Source organism: Papilio xuthus, unplaced genomic scaffold (genome assembly GCF_000836235.2).
Source record: "Papilio xuthus unplaced genomic scaffold, Pxut_1.1 DF825355.1, whole genome shotgun sequence".
Lineage (NCBI taxonomy): Eukaryota > Metazoa > Arthropoda > Insecta > Lepidoptera > Papilionidae > Papilio > Papilio xuthus.
In genome coordinates this window covers 1,003,926-1,028,888 of record NW_013533294.1, presented here as the reverse complement: position 1 = coordinate 1,028,888, position 24,963 = coordinate 1,003,926, and the positions used below count along the sequence as shown (strand labels likewise).

General features: G+C 34.5%; 1 protein-coding gene across 2 annotated transcripts; it reads right to left on the bottom strand.

Annotated features, from left to right (window-relative positions):
• Positions 1–510: 510 nt before the first annotated feature.
• LOC106126011 (segmentation protein cap'n'collar-like) lies at positions 511–24,196 on the bottom strand. 2 transcript variants are annotated; one of them, XM_013323449.1, is made up of 14 exons: positions 24,081–24,196; positions 23,470–23,552; positions 23,066–23,145; positions 18,756–18,855; positions 8,279–8,356; positions 7,668–7,779; positions 6,745–6,838; positions 6,568–6,670; positions 6,101–6,195; positions 5,598–5,709; positions 4,515–4,604; positions 2,876–3,006; positions 1,765–1,938; positions 511–1,470 (listed from the first exon to the last, which is right to left on the bottom strand). In XM_013323449.1, exons 4-14 carry the CDS (start codon positions 18,838–18,840, stop codon positions 1,312–1,314), a joined length of 1,233 nt encoding a protein of 410 aa, XP_013178903.1. In that variant the 5' UTR covers positions 18,841–18,855; positions 23,066–23,145; positions 23,470–23,552; positions 24,081–24,196; the 3' UTR covers positions 511–1,311. The 2 variants fall into 2 exon arrangements, with proteins under 2 accessions (XP_013178903.1, XP_013178902.1); XM_013323448.1 differs by lacking the exons at positions 18,756–18,855; positions 23,066–23,145; positions 23,470–23,552; positions 24,081–24,196 and adding an exon at positions 14,553–15,800.
• Between the last annotated feature and the right edge of the window lie 767 nt (positions 24,197–24,963).

Sequence of the window (24,963 nt, the reverse complement as noted above, 5' to 3'; positions counted from 1 at the left end):
AATACAAAAAAAATGACATAGAGGATGTTAAAAAAATGCAAAAAAAAATTGCAAAAAATTTAAGAGCACAATATAAATATTCTTTTCAAATTTTGTACTTGTTTTAAAGACCTAAAGTTTTTTTTTAATTAAAAAATAACTGGCTTTCAAGTCAATACCTAATTATAAACATAACTTATATACAAGCTATAGATAAAAAATATATGAACATATTGCACAATATCGCGTTTGCGGTAAAAAAAAAAGAAAATCATCAGTCACTTTTTCAATAATATTTTAAATTCTAAAAGAAATATGTCATTTTATTTCAAACTCACGACTCGTTTAGTTGATAAAAAAAAATTGAGCTACAAACCTAAAAATAAAAATCTAGTAATAGGCTTACTCGGGGATAGTGTAGCTTAACTTTAAAAGAATTTTTCTAATAGATGCAACAGTTTTTGAGCATATTCACTGTAAACACAACTTTCCTATTTATTTTAGTATGGAAAACTAAAAAAAAAAATCTTGTTTTCTTCATAGCTACCTATCCCTAAGTTTACAGGCGTGAGTATGCTAAAATTTAGATATTTTTAATGACATATCTCTTTCCGATTAGTAATAATAATGAAATGACGTCATATTAACAAAGCTTGTTGTATAGCTGTAATAATGACGTCATTATTCAATAACATGTTATAGTGCACGCATTGTTTTATCGTTCGTGTTTTGGAAAATTCTATTTTATATTAAAAAAAAAACCACTAACCACACTCTAAATAAAAATGGAATTTTGTCGTTTTATCACATTTAGAAAAGAAAAATATTTTTTTTTTCCAACAATTACAATTTTCGATCCTATTTCTTATGTAAGTTGACACAAGAAATAAAAGAAAACACTGGTTTAAAATTACTGCAAAATATTTTCGCATCACTGGTATTTTATAAACTGGCGAATAAATTAAAAAAAATGCCTATTATCGTGATATGAACATTTTTTACACGCGGATAATGGAACACGCTATGTTTGGAGTTCTAATTATTTTGGTGATCCAAGCAAATATAAAGTCCAACCAGTTAGACAAGACACTTCTATTGAGTTTATTTCCTATTATTTTGTGAGTTTAAAATGTAAAAAACATTTATAAAGGTATCAAAAGGCTGTAATTAGTTATTTTAAGAAATTATCATTTAGATTTCTAGACATTTTTATACTGTTCAATCTGTAAACAAGCCAATTTACAAATGTAAAATCCAATTTATAATTGTAAAATCCAATCATTCTTTGTTTAAATTTTTGTAAAATTCATTTATTCATGTAAACAACCAGTTTCATTCGTAGTGCTTCGTTTTTCTGTCCATATCATCATCAGTCCTGTTAATAGGATGGTCATGGTGCATCTTCGGCACCAGAACTACATTACCATCCGCGGCTTGTTGTAGAGAATATTGATTTGAAGATAATGGTCTGCCATCAGGATCACGAAGGTTCTAGAACAATCGATTAAAAATCTAAATAAGTAGGCTATGAGTTCTTCCAGACTATGTTAAGCAGTTTGTCCTGTGTTGTAATCCCGTCAGGTATGAATGTGTTACATTTACATAAGTACATTTATCCTATGTTGTTACGGTGAAGGAAAACATCGTGATGCTGCACATATCTGACAAACTCAAACATTTGTGTCAAGTCTTGCACTGGACCAGCATTCACTATCACATACTCTCACTTAGGGGAGGTGCAGAGATCCTCAGTGGGGACCTGTAGAGCTGATGATGAATACTAACCTGGAATACATGGCGGTACAGTGCCGCGAACCTTTCCTTGACGCGTTGTCGCTCCGCTTGCAACGCGCTGTGCTCGCGTTGAGTACGCGCTTTGCGGTCGCGTACAGTGCGTACTTCATCAGCCAGTGATGTGATTTGATCCAGTTTACGTTTGCGGCAGTTCTGAGCTGCCACCTATGACACAAGTTTAATAAAATTAGTATGTAATAATATCGCAAAAAATCCTATATTTAATATATTTCCGTTGCAGATATTGAAAAATCAGTTTTTAAAATTTTGTCTGTATGTCTGTAAGGTCGCGTTTGTTCCGGATAATCTCCGGAACGCGTGGACCGATTTTCATGGGACTTTGGAAGGTAGCTGACGGCCGAGAGAATGTTATAGCCTACTTTTTTATATTTCTTTTACTTATTGTTGGTTTCTGAGACCAAAATTCTTATATACAACTAGCTGTTGCCCGCGACTCCGTTTGCGCGGGATTATAAAATAGATGTTGGCCGATTGTCAGAGCTACTCAATATGCTCACAAAATTTCATGAGAATCGGTCAAGCCGTTTCGGAGGAGTATGGGAACGAAAATTGTGACACGAGAATTTTATATATAAGATATACTCTGTCTTGTCAAAGATGAGAACGTTGACGATATGCTTTATACAGATTCCTTATTTTAGTAACAGAAACCAACAATTAGTGAACTATAAACCACTTAAGAGAGCGCTTAGAGAGCGTCGGTGGCTCAGGGGTCAAGCACTTGACTTGCAATCTGCAGGTCCTGGGTTCGAATCCCGCCATGTACCAATATGTTTTTCGATTTCCGATTTACATATGTACATTTATCCGACGTTCTTACGGTGAAGGAAAACATCGTGATGCAACCTGCACATATCTGAGAAGAAATTCAAAGATATGTGTGAAGTCAACCCGCACTTGGTCAGCGTGGTTGACTATGACCTAATCACCCTTAACTTAGGGTAGGCTCTGAGCCCCTCAGTGGGGACGTATAGTGAGCTGATGATGATGATGATGAAACCACTTAAAATGAGGAATTATGTAACATTTACATTTTATTACTCTAGCTACTAAATAAGTAACTCTAACTATGATACCTTACCTTGTTCTTACCACGACGACGTATGTCCCTGATAAGAGACAGTTGGGCTTCACTCAAATCATGTTTGGAAAGACGCTCGTTGAATTCATCCATTGGTAGATTGATAATATCGTGCACTTCCAACGGAATACCTAAAGATAATTATACGTAATAATATTATAAATGCGAATGTTTAGATGTTTGTTAGAAGGTATCACCAGTACCGCTGCATAGATTTCGCTGGAATTTGGCATAGATGCAGAACATAGTCTGAAAGAACACACAGACTACTAAGTCTTTTTTAATTTAGCGCGGACAGAGTCTTGTGCGACAGCTAGTAATATTATAAATGCGAATGTTTAGATAGACATATCTAGAACTGGTGCATAAATCTCTATAAAATTTGGCATATATATTATAGAACATAGTAAGAACACATAGACTACTAATTAAGTTTTCTTTTAATTCCGCGCTGACGGAGTCGCGGGCGACAGCTATATGCAAAGTAAACAGAAGGTGTAAAAGTATGATTCAAGTTTGAAGGTCAGATCGTATTTATTATGACGTGATAATCTTTGAACGTTGACCGGAAAGTCTGACTCATTGTTGTGAGTCGAGTGAGAGACGAGATCCGTCTATGCGTTCAAACGACGTATCTATATGTTTCTAATTTCATATGATATAATTATGTTAATTCTTTAATATTTTCCTATGATATTACGTGAAATTATCGTCAGATAATCGACATAACAGAGGACCAATTTATATTTAACTCCTTTTACAATTTTAAATCCTGTATCGATACGTCTATCTTTTTGGCTTATTCATTATGATTTCAAGTGTTATACGGATTTTTTTAAACGATTCGATCTAAAAATAAGATTGATAAGAAATAATTATAAATATTTTCTTTAATTAACTTTTGCTCTGATAATTATTTGTTGTTCAAAAACTACAGTACGGTAAAAAAGTAAAATTCAGTAATTTTACAATTGTAAATGGAAAGTTTTTGCTCGTAACTAAATGCACGCGGAATTAAAATGTTATTATAAATATACCCTATATTAGTCTGGAATAATATTACTTTTTAATAATAAAAGAATTATTTAAATTAGTCAAGTAGTTTTTGAGTTTATTAGTTACATACAAAAGTTCAAGTTCCTCTTTTTGTCCCATTCGGCGTCGAGACCCTTGATCCGTGGGGTCCTAGCGCTTTAAGACTTTTTAAGGACATTTCCAAAAAATTAATCGACATCACAGGGGACCGAAGAGCTGGCAGCTACCTCGGTCAAAGAATTAGTTTAGCTGTCCAAAGGGGGAACGCTGCCAGTATCTTCGGGACCTTGCCTAAAGTGACTCCTTTTAATAACATATTTTAGTGAATTATTCGTTTTTTTTTTAATATTTTATTTAGTTCCTCTTTATAATATATGGCATTTCTAATTATATTTATTTAAAAACCTATGTATTGTTAAGAAAGAAAAGACACAGTGCCGGTGTATCGCAACACTAGCCTTATTAAGATATCAACGTTTATGTCTCCTCACTACATCTCACACATGACTTTGTAACAAAAACGCGACATTCGTTCAATGATTTTAACTAATAATTATGTAAAAGTATATACTTTAAATATGTAAAGTTTTTATTAGACACTCACCCAGTGCCTTAGCGCGTTTCTCATCTCTCGACAGATGCTGTGAACTTGTCGACCCGCCATCCGAAGTACTACCATCCGTCAACCTTCGAACTGTAAACATACTTTGTTACCTCGTGTTAATACTAGAAAGCCGATTATCCGAACCGAATCGGAATCGGTACTAAACGTAATATAAAAATTAAATCCAAGTAATTATAGAGCATCGGTGGCTCTAGGGTTAAGCACTTGACTTGTAAACTACAGGTGCTATGTTCGAATCCCGCTATATATTGTTACGGTGAAGGAAAACATAGTCATGCTGCACATATCTAAAGTCAAAGATATGTGTGAAGTCTTGCACTGGACCAGCATTCACTATCACATAGTCTCACTTAGAGTAGGCACAGAGACCCTCAGTAGGGATCTATAGTGAGCCGATGAATTTTTGACTTCGTATTCTTGTTAAGGTCTGATGGGATTCAAGGTAACGTTATTTTAAATTATAAAACTGTGTGAATCTATCCCGTCCCCAATTTATTAGGATAATCGGCGTTTTACATTTATAAATGGATTTTTCGAGATATAAATTTACAATAATCTAACTCAGGTTATAAACGAAATATTGCCATCTAATAGCTTTATATTAAAACTTCGCAAAATATATATATATATATTTAAAAAAATGATAACGAGTTAAATTTGAACTTCTTCACAAAATAAATCGAACGACACTTAAAATTTGTGTACTTGATTCGGCTCTAGGCTAGTATAATGTAATTTTATATATACATAAAAAAGACATTTATATGTGTAAAACATTTATCATCTTGTCAATTAGTTTGTAAATGCATTTTACAAGATGTAAATTTTACAATAATAAATGGATAGTTATGGTTTTAAAAAGCGATTATCGGCAAATTAAGTTTTTTTTCACTACTTTTATATGAGTTTATATATTCTTTTGTAACATCCTATAACCTAAAGATGTCAACCAAATTTGACGTATGATGTGTCATTCGATTGGTATTCTTCCAAAGAGTGTCATAGATGTACAGTTGGTGTTTTTTTTTGTTATTTACCTAATAAACAGTGTTATTTACTAACCTCGTTTGTCTCTAGTGACATGTCTTTCAGCGGGAGGCTCGAGAGCACTGTAAGTGTGGTTATGACGAACGCGCTCACCGCTTACGTAGCGACCGGGGCTTGGTACGTTTGACTGAAAAATCACATATGTCTATCACTTTCCCACTTATAGAAAAACGTATAGTATGTCCTTGTCTTTGATATCACTACGACTGATTGACACGTTCGATTTATAAAATACATCTATCTGTCTCTTTCCCACTTATATGAAGTAGATATAGTTTTCTCATATGTTTTATTTGACTGTTCATACAATCATCTGTCTCTGTCACACCTATACGATTTTGTAGTCCTTCTCTTTCATATGCTTCAAGAAGACTAACATAAAAACGTGCTTATAAATTACAGATTCATTATATCATATCAACTGTCTCTTTCACATCTATAGGGCATAGGCATATACTCCATCTCTGTCATATCAATAACCAAAGGAAATAAATCAGAGTTCACATTTCAATGTTTACCTGTAAAAGCGCATGGCTGGAATGAGCTGCGTTCAAGTCTAGACTGGGCTGGATTACAGGCGCGTGCGGCGCCATCTGACGTGCGCTGTAGTCTACTGTAGAATAACGAAACTTTTTAAAATACCTACGAAAAGTAGTATTTGCATAAGTTCCTTCACTTGTTAGGTTATGTTAGGTTAGGTTTTAGAAGATCTTTTGACAAATCTGACTACCCTCAAAGTAAATTAACATCAAAATTAGCTTTCTTACTTAATCGGAACTGATTAGGACCACTAACACAATTATATCTTACCCTACTAATTTTATAAATGCGAAAGTTTAGATGGATATTTGTTTGAAGATATCTCCAGAACGGCTGTATGGATCTTGCTGAAATTTGTCATAGACGTAGAACATATTCTGGAAGAACACATAGACTACTTATTAACTTATTCTAGGCTAGTACATTAGTTTCTAAGTCTACTTACTATTATGCATTTGCAAATCGTGATGGTAAGTCTGTTCAGGGCATTCATATTTAACGACGCTGGGGGTGCGAGTTAACGGCTCCAAGTTTGTTGTTGGTTGCTCCTAAAAAGTTAAATATTACGTTAAACGAGAGAGAAAAAAGTAATACAAAGAGAAGAAAGAAGATAACTATTTACCTGGAAGCATCTTTTGCCGAACATATGGTGTTTCTTTTGTGGTGGATGAGATCTTTCTCTGGAGTACGCAGCATCGTATGGTCGGAATTTTGAACTGGGGATGAAGTAAAAATAATCACATATATTAAAAGTAATAAAAAATTAAAAAAAGAAAAAAAAAATCAATCAAACTTCATTGCCAACAAAGAGAAAATATTCTAAGACAAAGAGTTATAAGCGTCGGTGTCTCAGTGGTCAAGCACTTGACTTGCAATCTGCAGGTCCTGGGTTCGAATTCCGCCATGTACCGATGTATTTTTCGATTTCCGATTTACATTTGTACATTTATCCGACGTTCTTACGGTGAAGGAAAACATCGTGATGCTGCACATATCTGAGAAAAAATTCAAAGATATGCGTGAAGTCAACCAACCCGCACTTGGCCAGCGTGGTTGACTATGACCTAATCACCCTTAACTTAGGGTAGGCTCCGAGCCCCTCGGTGGGGACGTATAGTGAGCTGATGATGACTGATGACTGAAGAATTATAATAGCAAAAAGTAAACTAGGTTTGCGGACTAAAAATCTAGATGCTATAGTTTTTTTTAACCCTTTTTCCTAAATATAATAATTATCCATGACATAAATGATGTACTGAAAGTATCTCCAGAATGGACTATCTCTCTGGCTCTCCTCTCCGCTGGCTCTCCTATATGTTCTTACGGACTATAGAACATAGTCCGGAAGAACATATAGGCTAGTAATTTAAGACAATATTAGTTAAAATCATTTGGTGCGAATGACGTGCTTTTGTTACAAAGTCCAGTGTCAGAATGAATATTAAAGGGACATAAACGTCGATATTTTAGTAAAGCTTGTGTTGGCTCAATACACTGACACATTTTCGGATTTTTTTCCTAACACTAATTAACAACTTTTGTTACCTGTGGAACTCCTGAGCGGAATCATTGCCGTCGCACCATTCACCGTCAGACAGAGAAGGGACTCTCTCGGAGCCCATAGAAGACACCGCACTGTCCGAAGCAGAATCACGCTCTGTTAAAAATAATAGAAATAAATGGACTCGAAGGACCAAAAGTAATTATTTTGACAAAATTAAGATCCGTCTAAAGAAGAAATTTAATTCTATATATATTAGTTTGAGTTTCCAACACCACTACCAATCGTCTGTCAGCGCGATGGTGAAAATCAATTAGGCACAAAATATCATTCTTTATAGCCAGTGGATTGTGCTCACATTTTGTTAATTTACTTATATTCTTGTACCACTTCAAGTAAGCTTTAAACTTGTGTTATTGTTTACGACGTCGAATGGCGAGATTCGAACTCTTGTGATTGGGTATCCGTACCTGTAACCATTAGGTTAGAGGCGCTCTGGTCAGTGGATTTTACGCTAACTAATATTGTAAATGCAAATATTTATGATATATGTTTGTTAGAAGATATCTCCAGAACGGCTGCATGGATCTAGTTGAAATTTGGCATACATATAGAACACATTGGCTACTTACTAGCAACTATATTATGAACTTACCAGTTGCCACAGTCATATGGGAGTGGTTGTGTGGAGGAATATGAGGTGCTCCATCCAACATACGCATAGTATACATTCCTGGAACAAAGATATAAAAACAATATAGCATCAAATACAAAACAAAGAAACAAAAACTACACAAAAATGTAGAAGAATTATACAAGAGTCCTAAATACGTCAATAGGAAGCTGACAGAATAACAAACGAAATATGTTTTTACATACAAGGAGTTCAATTTTATAAATAAACATCACGGCAATCCGTCCGTGAGGAATTAAAAAAAAACTTAATATTAGCCTACGGGCTCTTTCACACTATGTTTTACATGACTTTCAGCAAGATCCATACCAGACGTTCTGGCGATATCTTCTAACAATCATCCATCCATCCATTTAAACATTATCATTTATAACATTAGTAAGACTAGCAGTCAGAATTAAAAAAAAAAATTAATTAGTAGCCCACGTTTTCCAGACTATGCTCTACAGCAGTGGTTCCCAAACTTATTTTGTCTACTGCCCACTTGGAGAATAAATATTTTTCTAGCGCCCCCATATTTTCACATATTTAAAAACCACTATAACTTCAAATTAAATTAATTAATTATTGTGACCTATATATGTATATTAACAGAGAATTCTAAACGAAACTTTTACTATAACCCGCAACTTGAGACCTGCAGCGCCCACAAGGGGGCGTTATCGCCCACTTTGGGGAAGACTGCTCTACCTATACCAAATTTCAGTAAGATTCTTTCAGCTGTTCTAGGGATACCTTCTAACAAACATTACATTACATTCGCATTTATAATATTAGTATGATATACGTGGGAACTAATTTGTATCGGAGTGACCGACAAAAATTTATTGCGTCGCCTGATAACGTTATCAATATAAAAGTGAGTTTATGATGATTTTTACTTTTAAAGGCTTAATCTTTAAAACATACTGACAATATGTTATCAGAACTTCTTAACACATGGAATGATGCTACGATTTACACATATGACTAGCATGTACTAAGCGCGATACTATCGCGTTTAGTTGACACAAGATAACTACTAAAAGAGCGTCGGTGGCTCAGGGGTTAAGTAGTCGTCTTGCAAGCAAATCCTGTGTTGTAATCCCGTCATGTAGCAATGTGTTTTTACATATGTACATTTATCCTATGCACAGTGAAGGAAAACATCGTGATGCTGCACATGTCTAAAGTCAAAGAGATGTGTCAAGTCTTGCACTGAACCAGCATTCACTATCACATAGTCTCACTTAGGGTAGGCGCAGAGACCCTCAGTGGGGACCTATACTGAGCTGATCATCATCATCATCAACCTGCCCTTATCCCTATCGAGGGTCAGCACAGTATGTACTCCTCCATACATCTCTATCAGCCGTCATATACGAGTCTACCCCCTTCCTAGGCATATCCTCTTTCACACAGTCATTTCAAACTATTTTTGGTCTTCCTCTACCCTTGTAGCCATCCACATTCAATCTCATTACTTTTTTGCTTATATCATCATCATCCCTCCACATAACATGTCCAAATCACGCTAATCTTTTACTCCTCAATTTCTCGATCACTGGCGCAACTTTCAAACTTCCTCTAATATACACTTTTTAAACTTTATCCTTCCTTGTCCTGATACTGAGTGAAATGTCATAAGTGCATAACATAAACCAAATGGCATTTATAGAAATGCTATTCAATCGTTTACTTGTATGACAAGTATATTTTATTATCAGCTATATTTTCCACAAATGTATAGATAAAACTATATTTTGACTACATGCTTAAACACGATTATATCTAGAATTTTTGAGGATACGATTAATAATGGAATTTGGATTTTAAACTTTGATAACATACTCCATGACGTGCTAAACTTTGAACCTTGTAATCAAACGGAATGGATTAATTATTAAGTTTAAGTAAAATTGATAAATTCACATATATAATGTTAGGAAGAAAATCTGACAGTGTGCCGGTGTATCGCAACACTAGCCTTATTAAAATATCAACGTTTATGTCCCCTCACTACATCTGACACTTCACTTGGTAACGAAAGCACGTCATTCGCACCAAAGGATTCTAACTAATAACGTCTAAAAATTGTTCACAAACTTATAGCAACTAGTAGCCGTGAGTTATCACTGTCGAATGTACAAAAACATTACTTCTCACCTCTATCTGACTTCTTACTAATATTATAAATGCGAAATCTCCAGAGCGGCTCAAAGGATCTTTACGATTTTTTTTTAATAAGAGAAGGGGGCAACGAGCGACGGGAACACCGAGCTGATCAACGACACCCATGGACATCTGCAATACCAGAGGAACTGCAGATACGTTGCAGGCCTTTAAGGAAATGGTATGCTCGCTTCTTGATGGTCCCTAATTGGAAATACCGCCGAGAAGAGACCGTTCCACAACGCGGCTGTGCGAGGCAAGAAATTGAATTTCACACAGATGTAGTCTAGAAGAACACTACATATTAAGTTTTTATTTATTTCGCTATACCGAGTCGCGGGCGACAGCTACTTTTAATTACATATTTTTTCATCCCCACGCAATTGCTTTTAAAAGGGGTACAAAATATTTCACTTCGTGTTTCGAATAGCAAACTTTTTATCGTACATTCAATTAATCGATGTTAAAGTTGATATTGCGATTTACTAGCTATCGCCCTTAACTCCGTTCGCGCGGGATTAAAAAAACTATTGGTCGCAGCATAATGTTATAGCCTGAAGCCCATATATCCAACAAAAAAGTTTTTTCAAATGGGACCAGTAGTTCCTGAGATTAGCGCGTTTAAACAAACTATTCAGCTTTATAATGTTAGTATAGATTATAAAATATTCAAAGTAATATCAATATTCAATCAACTTCTATTATCCCGTTTTTTTTTAGACAAAACTATGGGACATCACATTCTGAAAATATACCCCTCATTGTGATAAGATGCGAAAATTCGCAAAATACTATCATTCTGATAATTATATTATAACAAAAACATAAAGATAATAAAACATCATATCTTTATAGCTGTCTTTAGTTTTTAATAGTCATTATAATTTGACATTTTTATATGCTACGATAGATGAGTTACAAGTCTATGCCGCATGTAACAGAGTCCTGGGGAGTTAGACAAAGTGAATTCGCTTAGAAGCGATTCCATAGCGAACTTCAAAAATGTATAGAATTGTCAGTTACACATTTTTGAAGGTCGCTATGGAATCGCATTTAAGAGAATTCATTTTGTCTAACCCCTATGTCTTATGTTCACATAGAACTATCGGAACCCCTCTTTAATTCCACATAGTCTTCCCCCAAGAAAGCATCTTTTAGAAGATTTAAGATCCAAAAAACAATGATATATACAAAGTATCATAAGGTGGCAAACGAGCGAGCGGTCACCTGAAATCGCTGAAATAGCGAAGTGACCGTTGCCCATAGACACACGCAATTGCATATGCGTTGCCCACCTTTAATCGACGGAGGATAGGATGCACAGAAAGATAATATATTCCCTTTCCATGCATCCTCTCATCCGGAAAGTTCACTTCCCTTCTTCACCATCCTTTCCTAATAAGAAAAAAGGTGGGAAGGGAAAGAGGACTAAATTAGGCCTCCGGGACGCACGCTCATCAGACTGTACGAGGAATTGCTTCCACTTGACGCCTGTCTTCTGTGTGGTCGTGGTATTTCACTGAGCGAGCCGGGCCAATTCGTGTGAAGATGTTAAAGCGGGCTCTACCACTACACTAAAACATATCGTCATCTCTGTCATTATCTTTGACAAAACAGAGCTACCAATATGTTTTAAACGATGATTCTGGTCTTAGAAATGAACAGTCATTTCTTTAATCAAAAACCATAATAATAACATCTTTTAAAACACTTATTTTAATAAAAAAAACATAATAGTAGGGAGTAAAGAGGACTAAAATTAGGCGTTCACACTCATCAGACTGTACACGGAATTGCTTCTACTTGAGGCGTGTCTTCTGTGTGGTACGAAGATGTTAAAGCGGGCTTTACATATAAGTTATTATAAATTGCTAACTCAACAACATAGAAATAAATTTGGACAGTCATTACCGTCAGCAAATATAATTACGTACTCATACGTACTAGCATAAGTTCTGTTTACATACACATTTTGTCAAATCATCGTGATGTTATAAAATTTAGTTGATTCGCGAATATATTCATTGAAAAAATTGCAAATGACATTTTATTAAAGTCTTGTTTTAAATAACAATTTCATTGAAACTACGATAAGTTAGTTCAAGGAACTGGAATTTTTCTCTTCCTTTTATAATAGGTTTCTTATAATACTAACATGAGTTTCCTGTTTACAGATATAGACCAGTCTTACTTATGGAGATTATGTCATTAAAATCTGGTGATTCAAGACTCTCCTAACAGGGTTATTACTGGCTAAAAATCCTGGTCCTAAGAATGACTCTCTTTTGTAGATTTTCCTCATTTACCCAAGACAATTAAAAAAACTAGAAGTTATATTGTAATTAACGGTTATCAATAGCTTTTTTAACGTCACTTTAAAATATCTAGATACGTAACTTCTTGATATTAAATTTAAAGACCTTAAATTATTTAAAACAGACATACTAAACTGATATATATAAACGGGTAAACACTCACGTATATTTGTCCGGCGGCGGCACCGACTAGTTTCAAGCCCATCGAGGGCCCTTCATCAGGATGAGTGGTACTGGTATTATTTCGCGGACGCAGCCCGTCGCTCGCCCCCGATGGGCTCGAAACTAGTCGGTGCCGCCACCGGACAAATATACGTGAGTGTTTAGCCGTTTTTATATATCAGTTTTAAAGACCTTCCTAAACAAGGTAAGGTAAATCGTAAATTTTAGAAAGATGATGGAATAGCATTTTTTACTTTAACGATATTTTGTAAATGAATTAAATCTTTAAATTGATACTAATTAGTGTCATATGTCATTTATGCTATTCAAGTATGTCATCAGCTCACTATACGTCTCTATTGAGGGTCTCCGAGCCTACCTTAAATTAGACTAGGTCATAGTCAACCATTCTGCCGCAAAACTACGACAATTAATCTATGTGCTTTTAGACGTGATTCACTTTTGTATAAGATATATAACAAGACATACAGACTTTTTTTTATATAATAAGGTGGCAAACAAGCGAGCGGCCACCTGAAATCACTGAAATAGCGAAGTGAGAGTTGCTCGTAGACATACGTAATTGTATATGCGTTGCCTACCTTTAATCGACGGAGAGGATGTACAGAAAGAAATGTCCCTTAAATCCCTTTCCATGCATCCTCTCATCCGGAAAGTCCACTTACACTTCCCATCCTTTTCTTATAAGAAAAAGGATGGGAAGGAAAAGAGGACTAAATTAGGCCTCCGGGACGCACACTCATAAGACGAAACACGGAATAGCTTCCACTTGACGCCTGTCTTCTGTGTGGTCGTGGTATTTCACCGGGCGAGGACAATTCGTGTGAAGATGTTAAAGCGGGCTCTACCACTGTTAGACTTATTTTTATATGACGAATATCTTAAATTACACAGATTAAATAGTTTGAATATAACAAATAGTGGAGCTAACTTATGTAAGCAGTAAGGGGCGCTGCTATCGCGGTTAGTTTTGTTAGATATAAAACCTACTTAGACAAAAAAAACTATAATGTGTCTATTTAAGATAGATTAGTTTGGTAATTAAATTGACAATTCATTAGATATGGGTTGGGTGAAATCGATTAAGAATTTTTTAGATTTTCGATGGTATAATTAAAATTGTTTCTTTCCATTCCTACTTTATCCTTCATAACGAAATAAATTAATAAGATATTAAACCAAAAATTGAGGTGTTGAAGTTAAAAAAAAATTGTTTAGTAATTTGTGCGATACATAGTCAAATAACTGTAATAAATTCCAAAAATTTATAAAATAAGTAAATTATATTACTCATTTGTTGGATTAATTTTATAAAAAGATTTGATTCTCGACACTCCGACACTATCACGTACATTAAGTACAACATTAATTCTCATACAATACTAATTCTATACTTTATACACGTCACTTGTCAAACTAATCCATCTTAAATAGACACGCTGTACAAGAGCCTTGGGAAATTAACATGGCGCTAGTGAGCCCATGTCAGATGACTTTGTCATTTGACGCGGGAAAAGTAAATGTCAGTTATCATAAAATAAATATTTTTTATCTTAGTTAATAATTAAAAAATAAAAATATCTTACCATCGTAAAATTTGTAGTAGGAACTTAGATAGTCCGGGTACAAAACTGGATTTAAATACGATGATATTGGATAGTACGGGGCTGGATATGTATAATGCGCAACTGAGAGATCCATTTCTAATCTTTTATTATCTTTGTAATCTTTGGTGCGAATTTATCTTTTTTTCTCTTCTCCGCTATAGTTCATTAAGACAATGTCTCGTATCAACTGATTTCTTTTCAATCGAACAGCTTTTTTTGCAGAACTTGAAGCTGCTTGCGATTAACTAATCATTATTGGTCTTTATCATTTCCAATATAAAAGAAGGGGAAAGATAACAATTTATCTATAACGTCATTACTCGTTCCAAATTCGAATGTTTACAAACATTTTTAAATCGATTTTTGCATAATGACGTTGCTGTATCCGTTCGGAAATTTCTATCACACGTCAAATATATTTAATCTGTTTAAACAAATCTTGTTTTTCACATGTAATACTACATTAAACAAACCACTCGACTTTCCTTTGTCTCGGTATTACGTTATCTTCAACGAAAATAGACTTTGTCCGTGTATTTCCTTTAGCAAACTCAAATCACAGAGTCGTATTCTATTCTGTATTTAAAAGACCAGAGACAGAAATTATATCTTTTAAGTACTGATACAGGGACTTTTGTTAACGAATCACAAGTTGTTCGTTGTCTTCGCAATGCACAACAAAATCGACACAAACAGAAACAAGAATCAGGACTATGCACCTTTCTTGTCTTCACTTTACGTTTATTCAAAAAGTATGTCATATGTAGGCTTTTAATTAACGATATTATAAAGTCCAAAAGACAAAGATTTAAAATTTAAAAGTCAATATTGAATAAAATAATTTTATAACCAAAAAAATTGTCCACAACACTTAAAAATGTCTTTTTTCAACCACAAACGAATCACTTTACGTATATATTTTGCATTACAAATAATCTATAAACATAAGAAAAAATTCCCATTTTGAAAAAAAAAAAACGAAAAACAAAAAAAAATCCAACACCTAAATTCCAATTTCCGAACGCGACGAAAACTTTTACACAAATTAAAAAAAAAAAAATAAAAACGAGTCAACTGACAGCGCGCGTTACTAAATATGGCTGAATGCAATACACGCGGGGAATTAAATATCATTCAATGCAAATAAAATCTTATCTATGGGTATGTAAACATTAAGTTTATTTAATATTCGCACTGAGCCGTCCATTTTGACGGCCGCTTATTACGATCGCGGTAGATGACTAAACTATTTGATGAATAACGAATGTTAGGTCAAATGGATAACGATGATAAAATAGTACAAACTCATATTGATTTTTATATTTTGAAGTTTCATAACTATGGACAAGTTTGAATTGCTCAATATACTTTATCAGTTGAGATAAAAAACGTAACGTGAATATAAAAAGACGTAAAACATTTATATTATTAGCCCTGCTGACAATGTTAGCGCGCTGGACGAAGAAAGAAATCGTGATTGCGATATATCAAGGAATGAACGAATATTACCGGCGTGGAACATTTATTTCGCTTGGTACAAGATCGACGAAAGTTCACTGAGCTGACGGCCAACCTCCATTAAATGGAGAGGCACCTAGAGAGAGAGAGACAATGTTAGTGACAAAATCCTTTGAAAATCGGAATGTCATGTGTCACTTTGTTTGCCCTTATTACGTCTATATTTTCTGAAAGAACTAAAATGTCAGTACCTTCTAACAGGTCTTAGTTATTAGGGCCGATGCTTCAGAGACGAATTCGAATATATATTTGGTTTAATGAAGATATATTTGATCCATGAAAGTAAATAGACTGAAATACATCCAAAATAACCTATAGTTATAAATAGTGGTCAAACAGACCTATACACGTACAGTCGCGGAAATTGGCAGTGGTTTAATAATGCATTGTACCTTGCAAATCCCTTCTTACAAATAATAAATTAGATAGCAGTGAGAAGCACAAATATCATATCTTATATCTTTAAATGAGCAATTCTTGTATATATCTATATATATAATTGGAATCTCGGAATCGGCTCCAACGATTTTCATAAAATTTAGTATATAGGGGGTTTCGGGGGCGATAAATCGATCTAGCTAGGAATCATTTTTAGAAAATGTCATTTTATTCGTGTTTTATCGATAATCAACCTAAACATGAACTTAACTTTTTCTATAGGTAAGATCGAAAAATATTATTCATATTTCATCATTTTATTAGTAATTCGTACTTAAATATAATTTCCAAAAAACACAATTAAGAAAAAAATCCGAGCAAAGCTCCGTCATCCAGGTACTGATAATAAAAAGCATCTAAAAACTACAGATAGGTTGTTCTTGCGCGTCATCATCTCAATATGTACAAAATATTCAAACAACTGTGGTTTTTAAAGTGTAACACTACCAAATTCCCTGACTGTACTTTTTATTACGTATATCGTATTGCACATGATTAAGGCGTGGCAAACATTTGAGCAAACATTTGATATGACGTCATAAAGTAAAACCACGTTTACGATATGTGAAATGTAGAATATTTGTTATTTTTATCTCTGTTTTTTACAAAGAAAATGAAAGAAACGACAATAACATTGGTATTTACGCAAGATCGCGGATAAACTCGCACTTGACCTTTGGACGGGCTATAGGCGTGGTATTTTGTGCTCATTTGATTATCGCCATTTTGGTGTTAACGGTTGCGGAGGTGAGCACACGAAGTTATTAATATAGAGTTAATTAAGCTGTCATTTCCAAGCAACGTACAAACTATCTTACTAATATTATAAATGCGAATGTTTAGATGTATGTTAGAAGATATCTACAGAACAACTCAACAGATCTTGATGAAATTTGTCATACATATAGAACATAGTCTGGAAGAACACATAGACTACTATTTTTTTTTTTATAATTCCGTACGAACGGAGTCACGGAAGACCGTTTTAATTCCATAAATAAGTGTGCAATATTATTCGAATTCGATTTTAAAATTAGAACAAATTACGATTTAATATTTAAAATGTTGTCGTTTTTCAAATTAATTAAAAATGCGTTCGGAATAAATATTAAATTAACCTTTAATTCGACGAACTTTTTTGTAGCAAAAAAACCTGTTTTTTTTTATAAAGTCATAGTTACGTAATTTTCTCAACTATAATAGTTCAGGAGATTTTTTTTAATTAGTTGTTCATAACACTGGTCATCATCGAATTAAAGGTTAACAATCTTATAAATTAAAAAGCACGTAGAAAATTATTATCAAATGCATTTACTTTTTAAATACTCACAAGTTTGGACTTTGAACTGTTTATAATGTCTATAAAATTAATTCGATGTTGAAACAACGAGATAAAGAAAGATAAGAAGCCCTTGGAAATATCAAACACAAGCTGTCGCCTGCGACTCAGTTAGCGCGGCATAAAATCTTAATTAGTAGTCTATGTGTTCTTCCACAACAGTGGTAGAGCCCGCTTTAACATCTTCACACGAATTGTCCTCGTCCGGTGAAATATCACGACCATACAGAAGACACGCCTCAAGTGGTAGCTATTCCAACTACAGTCTGATGAGTGTGCGTCCCGGAGGCTTAATATAGTCCTCTTTCCCTTCCTTTTTTTTTATAAGTAAAGGATGGGAAGTGGATTTTCCGCATAATGCATGGGAAGAGATAATATTCTGTGCATCCTCCGTAGATTTAAGGTTTTGCGTATGTCTATGGGCAAGCGTTTCGCTATTTCAGCTATTTTAGAGCCGTTCGTTTGCAATCTTATGATATAAAAATTAGGAGTAAATTGAATCAGACAATTGGATTACGCATTACTACGAAGTGATAGCGAATTACAAAAACACATAGAACTGTTAATAACTTTAGATAAATCTAGTGATTGTCGCACGATTCTATACATATTTGAAGTTCGCTATGGAATCGTTTCGTAGCGAATGCACTTTGTTTTAGACAGATGTTGCCTCTACCACTGCAATGTAAATTAACCTAAAGAAATCAATTTAAAAACATTTCTAATCTTACTTATATAAATGCGAATGTTTAGATTTATGTTAGAAGATATCTCCAGAACTCAACAGATCTTGATGAAATTTGTCGTACATATAGAACATAGTCTGGAAGAACACGTAGAGTACTAAGTTTTTTTACAGCTAGTAAATAAATATGTTTAAATCCTACCTTCATTCATCGCCATATCCATAAGTTGTAGATCTTCGTCATTAAGTATTGCTTGAAGGAAGCCATCTTGATTTGGTGGCGCCATTTCTGCTCCAGAATTCTACAACAATATTTAATAATTAAAAAAAGAAGTATTTTAAAACACACAAAGATTGTTGTCCTTACTAATATTATAAATGTGAATGTTTAGATGTATGTTAGAAGATATCTCCAGAACAACTTAACAGATCTTGATGAAATTTGTCATACATATAGAACATAGTCTGGAAGAACACATAGATTAATTAAGTTTCTTTTTAATTCCACGGGCGAATGGATATATAAATCATAAGGTGGCAACCGAGCGAGCGGTCACCTGTAATCGCTGAAATAGCGAAGTGACTTGCCCATAGACATACGCAATTGCATATGCGTTGCCTACCTTAAATCGACGGAGGAGAGGATGCACAGAAAGAAAATATTTTCTCTTTAGATGCATCCTCTCATCCGGTAAGTCCCCTTCCACTTCCCATCCTTTCCTTATAAGAAAAAGGGTAGGAAGGGAAAGAGGACTAAATTAGGCCTCTTGTCACAATGTTAGTTACCATACTCCTTGGAAACAGCTTGACTGATTTTTATAAAATTTCGTAATCGTTATATAGAAATAGCGGTTTTAACTACATGTATATAAATATATATACGATATATACACCAAAATTACATTTTTTTTACAACTTTTGTCTGTATGTTTGTGTACAGGGATTTAAATAAAAAAACCCTTGTTTGCAGAAAAATGTGTTAATATTGTAGAACATGAATAACAGAAAGACATAGAAAAACTGATTTGACATTACTAAATTCAAAAGTTTAATTTCTTCTTTTTTCATTGATTTAATGGCTGCTAAAGCGTAAAAACTCCTTGAACATACCGGCCACCAAAGACTATTTTAGTCTTTAAAATCCTTAAAGACCGGCCACCGTGAGGGAATTTCTAAATATGTTTAGGCAAAATGATTTCAGCAACTGTCGTTTTAACATCGTGTTCTCTTTTCACTATACTGTCACGACTCGTACTAACTGGCCTGTGTGTAGCTGCATTATTCGACCAAGTAGCCATTTCGTTGGTGAAATATTCTCCTCTTCTATTGTATCATAATCCACTATCCCGTCGCCGGTGGTGTGTTCTCTACTGTTCTGTTCAAATCTTCTTGAATTTGGTGAATAGTTTCTTAAACACTAGATGTAAATGTTCCTCTTTGTTGTTACTATATTCTGCTGTAAAATGTGTTACTTTCTAACCGATAAAATCTGTGTTGTTCCTTCGTGTATTCTCAAACTCTAATAAACTTCTTTTAAATGTTGCAATAATTTCATTCTGATTTCATCTCCTTATATGTGTGTTGTTCTAAATTTGCTAACTATATCTCCTATAAGTTTGATGACATTTGCGTGAGTCTTTTCAAACGTGTTTTTTTAATTCGTTTGCTGCTCCGATGAGGTTTGTATCGTTATCTTTCCTTATATTCTTAAAATAACCTCTTCGGACCTTCATATTTACTGCGAACCTCGATTCATTGTTTTGAGAAGTGCATCCTTTATTATCAAATTCAAGATGTGTGTCTTATTAGGTTTAATAACAGGGTGTGTAAAATCATCTGACAAACTGGCATCATTCAACCTGCCTCCTAATCTCATCTGCCATCTCTATTTCTCTAACAAATGGATCTTCAGTTCTCAGTTTACATCTCCTTAATAAATTATGTAATTGTTCTCTTCTATCTGCAAATCAGTGTTGTTCTAATTCTTCTTAAAATCTGATTTCAGATCATTATTTCTTTGTTAGTGTTGTATTTAGTTTCAATTTGTTGTCATACTTAAATCATTGTAAATTACTTATCTCTATTCTTATTCAATTGATTAACTTATACTTACAAATGTTCACTATATCATCTCATTTGAAAATCAGCAACTCCTTTGTATAACTAAATATAAATATAGCTGTGCTTACTTTAGACTCCAAACAGTTGATTGACTCGAATGAGTGTGTACATCTGACGAAATGTGACTTTACTAATATGATATGGAAACTCAGCTAAGTAAAGTGGACTTTCTCATGAAAATTGTAATCTTTTCATCTCACTGTCTCTAATCTTAAATTGTTGAATATCTTCTGCGTTTGAAAACTACTCATAGAATCCTCCTTAATAGAAGGGTTATTGTTGCATTGCCAAATGTTGACTTACTTGTATTATTCTAAAGCTTGCTCTTGTTCATCGCGTCAAGCGATGCTTCTTAATTTGTATTCTACTTCGATCTCAATCCAACTGTCAGTTTGTATGATATCTCCTATTACTAATCTTGTTTGATCCCCGACTATCAAGTGCATAAGTGTTTCTCTTGCGAATCTCTCTACTGATCTCTTACGTTGATGTGTCTGTATGCTCTTATTCATTGAATGATGTAAAAATAACCAAACAGTTGTGTTTTCTCATTTGCCCTTTTCCGCGTAGTCTAAACTTAAATATTCTATGATACCAATCTCTACCTTTAGGGTATGTGAATTTGTAAATACTTTACCAAATATTCAAATCTTCGAACGACTTGATGTTGTATACTTCTCTTCTAGAAATTGTTTAAAACGATCTTACTGCATAAGTTCAGTTCTCTTCTCTTCTCATTGTAGCCTTGTATATTATTTCCTTCATTTTTGTTAATATTCCCGTAGTGTTTCTTAAGTCTCATTCTGTCTACGAAAACTTCTGCAATAAACCTTATCTTACTTATGTGTATCTATACTACTCTCACAAAACTCCTTAATATAATGTTGTCTAATGTACTGCTAATATGTTGTGATTTGCTTATATTGTATGTGCACTTTTATCTGTGTTGCTCTCTCTCTCTCTCTCGCTTTCTCTCTCTTTCGCTTTCTCTATGTCATGCTTGTTTTACCTGTATATCACTCGATAGACTCATTCCATACGAGTGAACTCTGCCTGTCTCCTTGTTTAATATACCATAATTGTATGACCTCAGTCCTCAGCTTAAAGTTATGGTACCTCACTTATGAAGAGACAGGTGGACCCTTTATTCCACATTATGGAAAAGGGCTGTTAAGGCAAAACAACGCACTGACATCTAGGTGTAAGGTTGTATATTGCGTCTTACCGCACTCTTAACTCCTCTTACCTTCACCTATGTTTGCTACCTCGTTTTGTCATCAATACTTTTTACCGAGTCTAACCTCTCGGTAATGAACGAGGTCTGTGTGTCCTGGTCATGGAGAGCGCTAACGACGTGTGAATGTTCTGTGTCTGAAAAATCATCTGTTAGTGCTGTTCGATACAATATTAACCAGGCTGCTGCATTCCAGGAGAAGTGTGCTATTCCTTATTATTCCTTCTCCTTCGGGTCTTTTGTATTTCTGATGCTGTATCCTTGTTCTCCCAATATATCTCCTTCCAGGGTGTATGACTGCATGCTGTTTCTAATTGATATATTTTACAAGATGTGAGTTGCTTATTTAATGGATATGATTGAGCGGTTGCTTAAAAATACTTTCTTGTTTCATTGCATTTTAAGTTATAAATGTTTGTTATAATATAATTTGTTTGATAGCATTATTGAATATATCGGATTTTCTTATAATTCTTCTGTATGAAACTGAACAATCAATTCTTCTTAAAGAAATGTGTAAAAATGCAATTGGCAACATACCGCTTATAATCATACTGCTTCTTAAAAATAGTCCAGGCTTCTGCAATTTCTCGACTTACTTGTACTGTTTCAAGCAATGTTTACCTCTTCCTTGGACCATGTAACTTTTATACGACCAATAAGCTTCCGTTTTGTTGTTAATTGAAAATCTTGAAAATTGTTAAATTATACCACTCAACAGTATCCATTACTCTTGTAAAACAATCCGACTCGATTTGGACCAAAATGTACAGGGATTTAAATAAAAAACCCTTGTCTGCAGAAAAACGTGTTAATATTGTAGAACATGAATAACAGAAAGACATAGAAAAACTGATTTGACATTACTAAATTCAAAAGTTTAATTTCTTCTTTTTTCATTGATTTAATGGCTGCTAAAGCGTAAAAACTCCTTGAACAGTTTGTGTCGGCTAATCTCTGAAATGAGTGGACCGATATTAACGGGATTTTATTGGCAGTTAGCTTATGTAAGTAGAAGTAACTTAGGCTACTTATTTAAAAAAAAACTCTTTTATTAAAAAAAAAGTAATATTGCAATGTCCAAGTACTGTACTGTGCAGCTCAAAGTATCACGCGGATGAAGTCGCGGGTACAGCTAGTCTTAAATATTACCTTACCTGATAATACAAAGCATCGTGTTGTTGAGGATGGTGGGTATTTTCAACTTTATAAGCTCCATCTATCGAAGCGCCTGCTCCTGTGAAAGAAAAAAAATGTTAAAACAAATTGAAGCGCCAATAGCCTAATAATCAGCTCTCTATACGTCCCCACCGAGGGGCTCGGAGCCTACCCTAAGTTAAGGGTGATTAGGCCATAGTCAACCACGCTGGCCAAGTGCGGGTGTGTCTTTAAAGATTACTGTATTTTGTATAATTTTCTTAAAGATTTACTCTTTCCGAGACATAAATCTTAGTTTAAAACATTGTATCTCTGTTTTGTCAAAGATAATGAAAGAGATGACGATATGTTTTTATAGCAAATATTTTCTCCTCAGAAATCCACAGTAAATCATACTTCTTACCGTAAGTTTCAGGATGTTTTTCTGGTACAGGAGCGATGGGTGTGTGATAATTTGCTCCATAACCAACCGGAGCCGCGTGAGCACTGGAAGTAGATACAAAGAATTTGTTAATGGCGCGTAAAAGGTTAACTTTCAAGTTGTACACGATAGACCAAAATCATCAGACCATGTAAGCATAAGTCAAATTAAATTTGACAACTAACTAGGGCCCTCCTACTTACGTCAAAAAATGTCACTTTAGCTGTCATGTTATGTCGTCTTTTTATATTATAAAATGGCAAGTGAACAAGTGGCCTCCTGGATTCACAATCTGCAATTGCATATGCGTTGCCTACCTTTAATCGACGGAGGAGAGTATGCAGAGAAAGAAAATATTTTCCCTTTCCATACATCCTCTTATCCGGAAAGTCCACTTCCACTTCCTATCCTCCCCTTATAAGAAAAAGAGTGGGAAGGGAAAGAGGACTAAATTAGACCTCCGGGACACACACTCATCAGACTGTTGTTGGAATTGCTTCCACTTGACGCCTGTCTTCTGTGTGGTCGTAATATTTCACTGAGCGAGGCCAATACGTGCGAAGATGTTAAAGCGTTGACCACTGTTGACTTACGTGATATTATGTGGATGTTGGTAATGTTGGTATTGTTCTGGAGGCGGTGGGATGGTCAGCAACGAAGCCAGGTCCTGCCAGCGCTGCGGCCGCGTCTGCAAGTGTTATAACATCAGATTCGTTATAATGACCCTATTGAACATACTGTTGTCATAATAGCAAACAAGGAAGCCAACTATCTTACTAATATTATAAAGCTATCGACCGCGACTCCCTCCGCGTGGTATAACTTAATTAGTAACCTGTGTTCTTCCAGACTATGTTCTACATCTATGACAAATTTCATCAAGATCTATAGAGCCGTTCAGGAGATACATTCAAACAAACATCCATCTAAACATTCATTTATCTTACTCTTACTAATATTATAAATGCGAATGTTTAGATGTATGTATGTTAGAAGATATCTCCGGAACAGCTGCATGGATATCACTGAAATTTGGTATAGATGTAGAACATAGTCTGGAAGAACACATAGGCTACACTAATTAAGTTATTTTAACACCACGCGGACGGAGTCACGGGCGACAACTAGTAACAAATAACTTAACTACAATATCTTAATTCACTCTCAATTTTTGTTTATCTTTTTAACCACCATTTAATAAAAATCCTAACTACTTCTTAAACTATACTAATATTATAAAGCAGAAGAGTTTCTTTGTTTAAAGGCGATAATCTCAAGAACTACTGGTCCGATTTGAAAAATAACTATTTTCTTGTAAAGTTCATTTATAGAGGAAGGCTTTAGGCTATATAACATTACGCTGCGACTTATAGTTTCTTTTAATTCCGCGCGGACGGAGTCGGGAGCGACAATTAATTTGGAATCTATCGCGTAGTAATAAAATTAATTTGGATTTCAAAATGGCGAACGCCCTAA

Excerpts from the sequence above, each read along its gene's own strand:
- LOC106126011 (XM_013323448.1), bottom strand. The coding sequence starts at position 14,667 with ATGGATCTCTCAGTTGCGCATTATACATATCCAGCCCCGTACTATCCA. Across the intron at positions 8,357-14,552 it reads CTACTACAAATTTTACGATG|GAATGTATACTATGCGTATG; the intron begins GTAAGATATTTT and ends TCTTTGTTCCAG. Across the intron at positions 6,839-7,667 it reads TCCGCTCAGGAGTTCCACAG|TTCAAAATTCCGACCATACG; the intron begins GTAACAAAAGTT and ends CTTCATCCCCAG.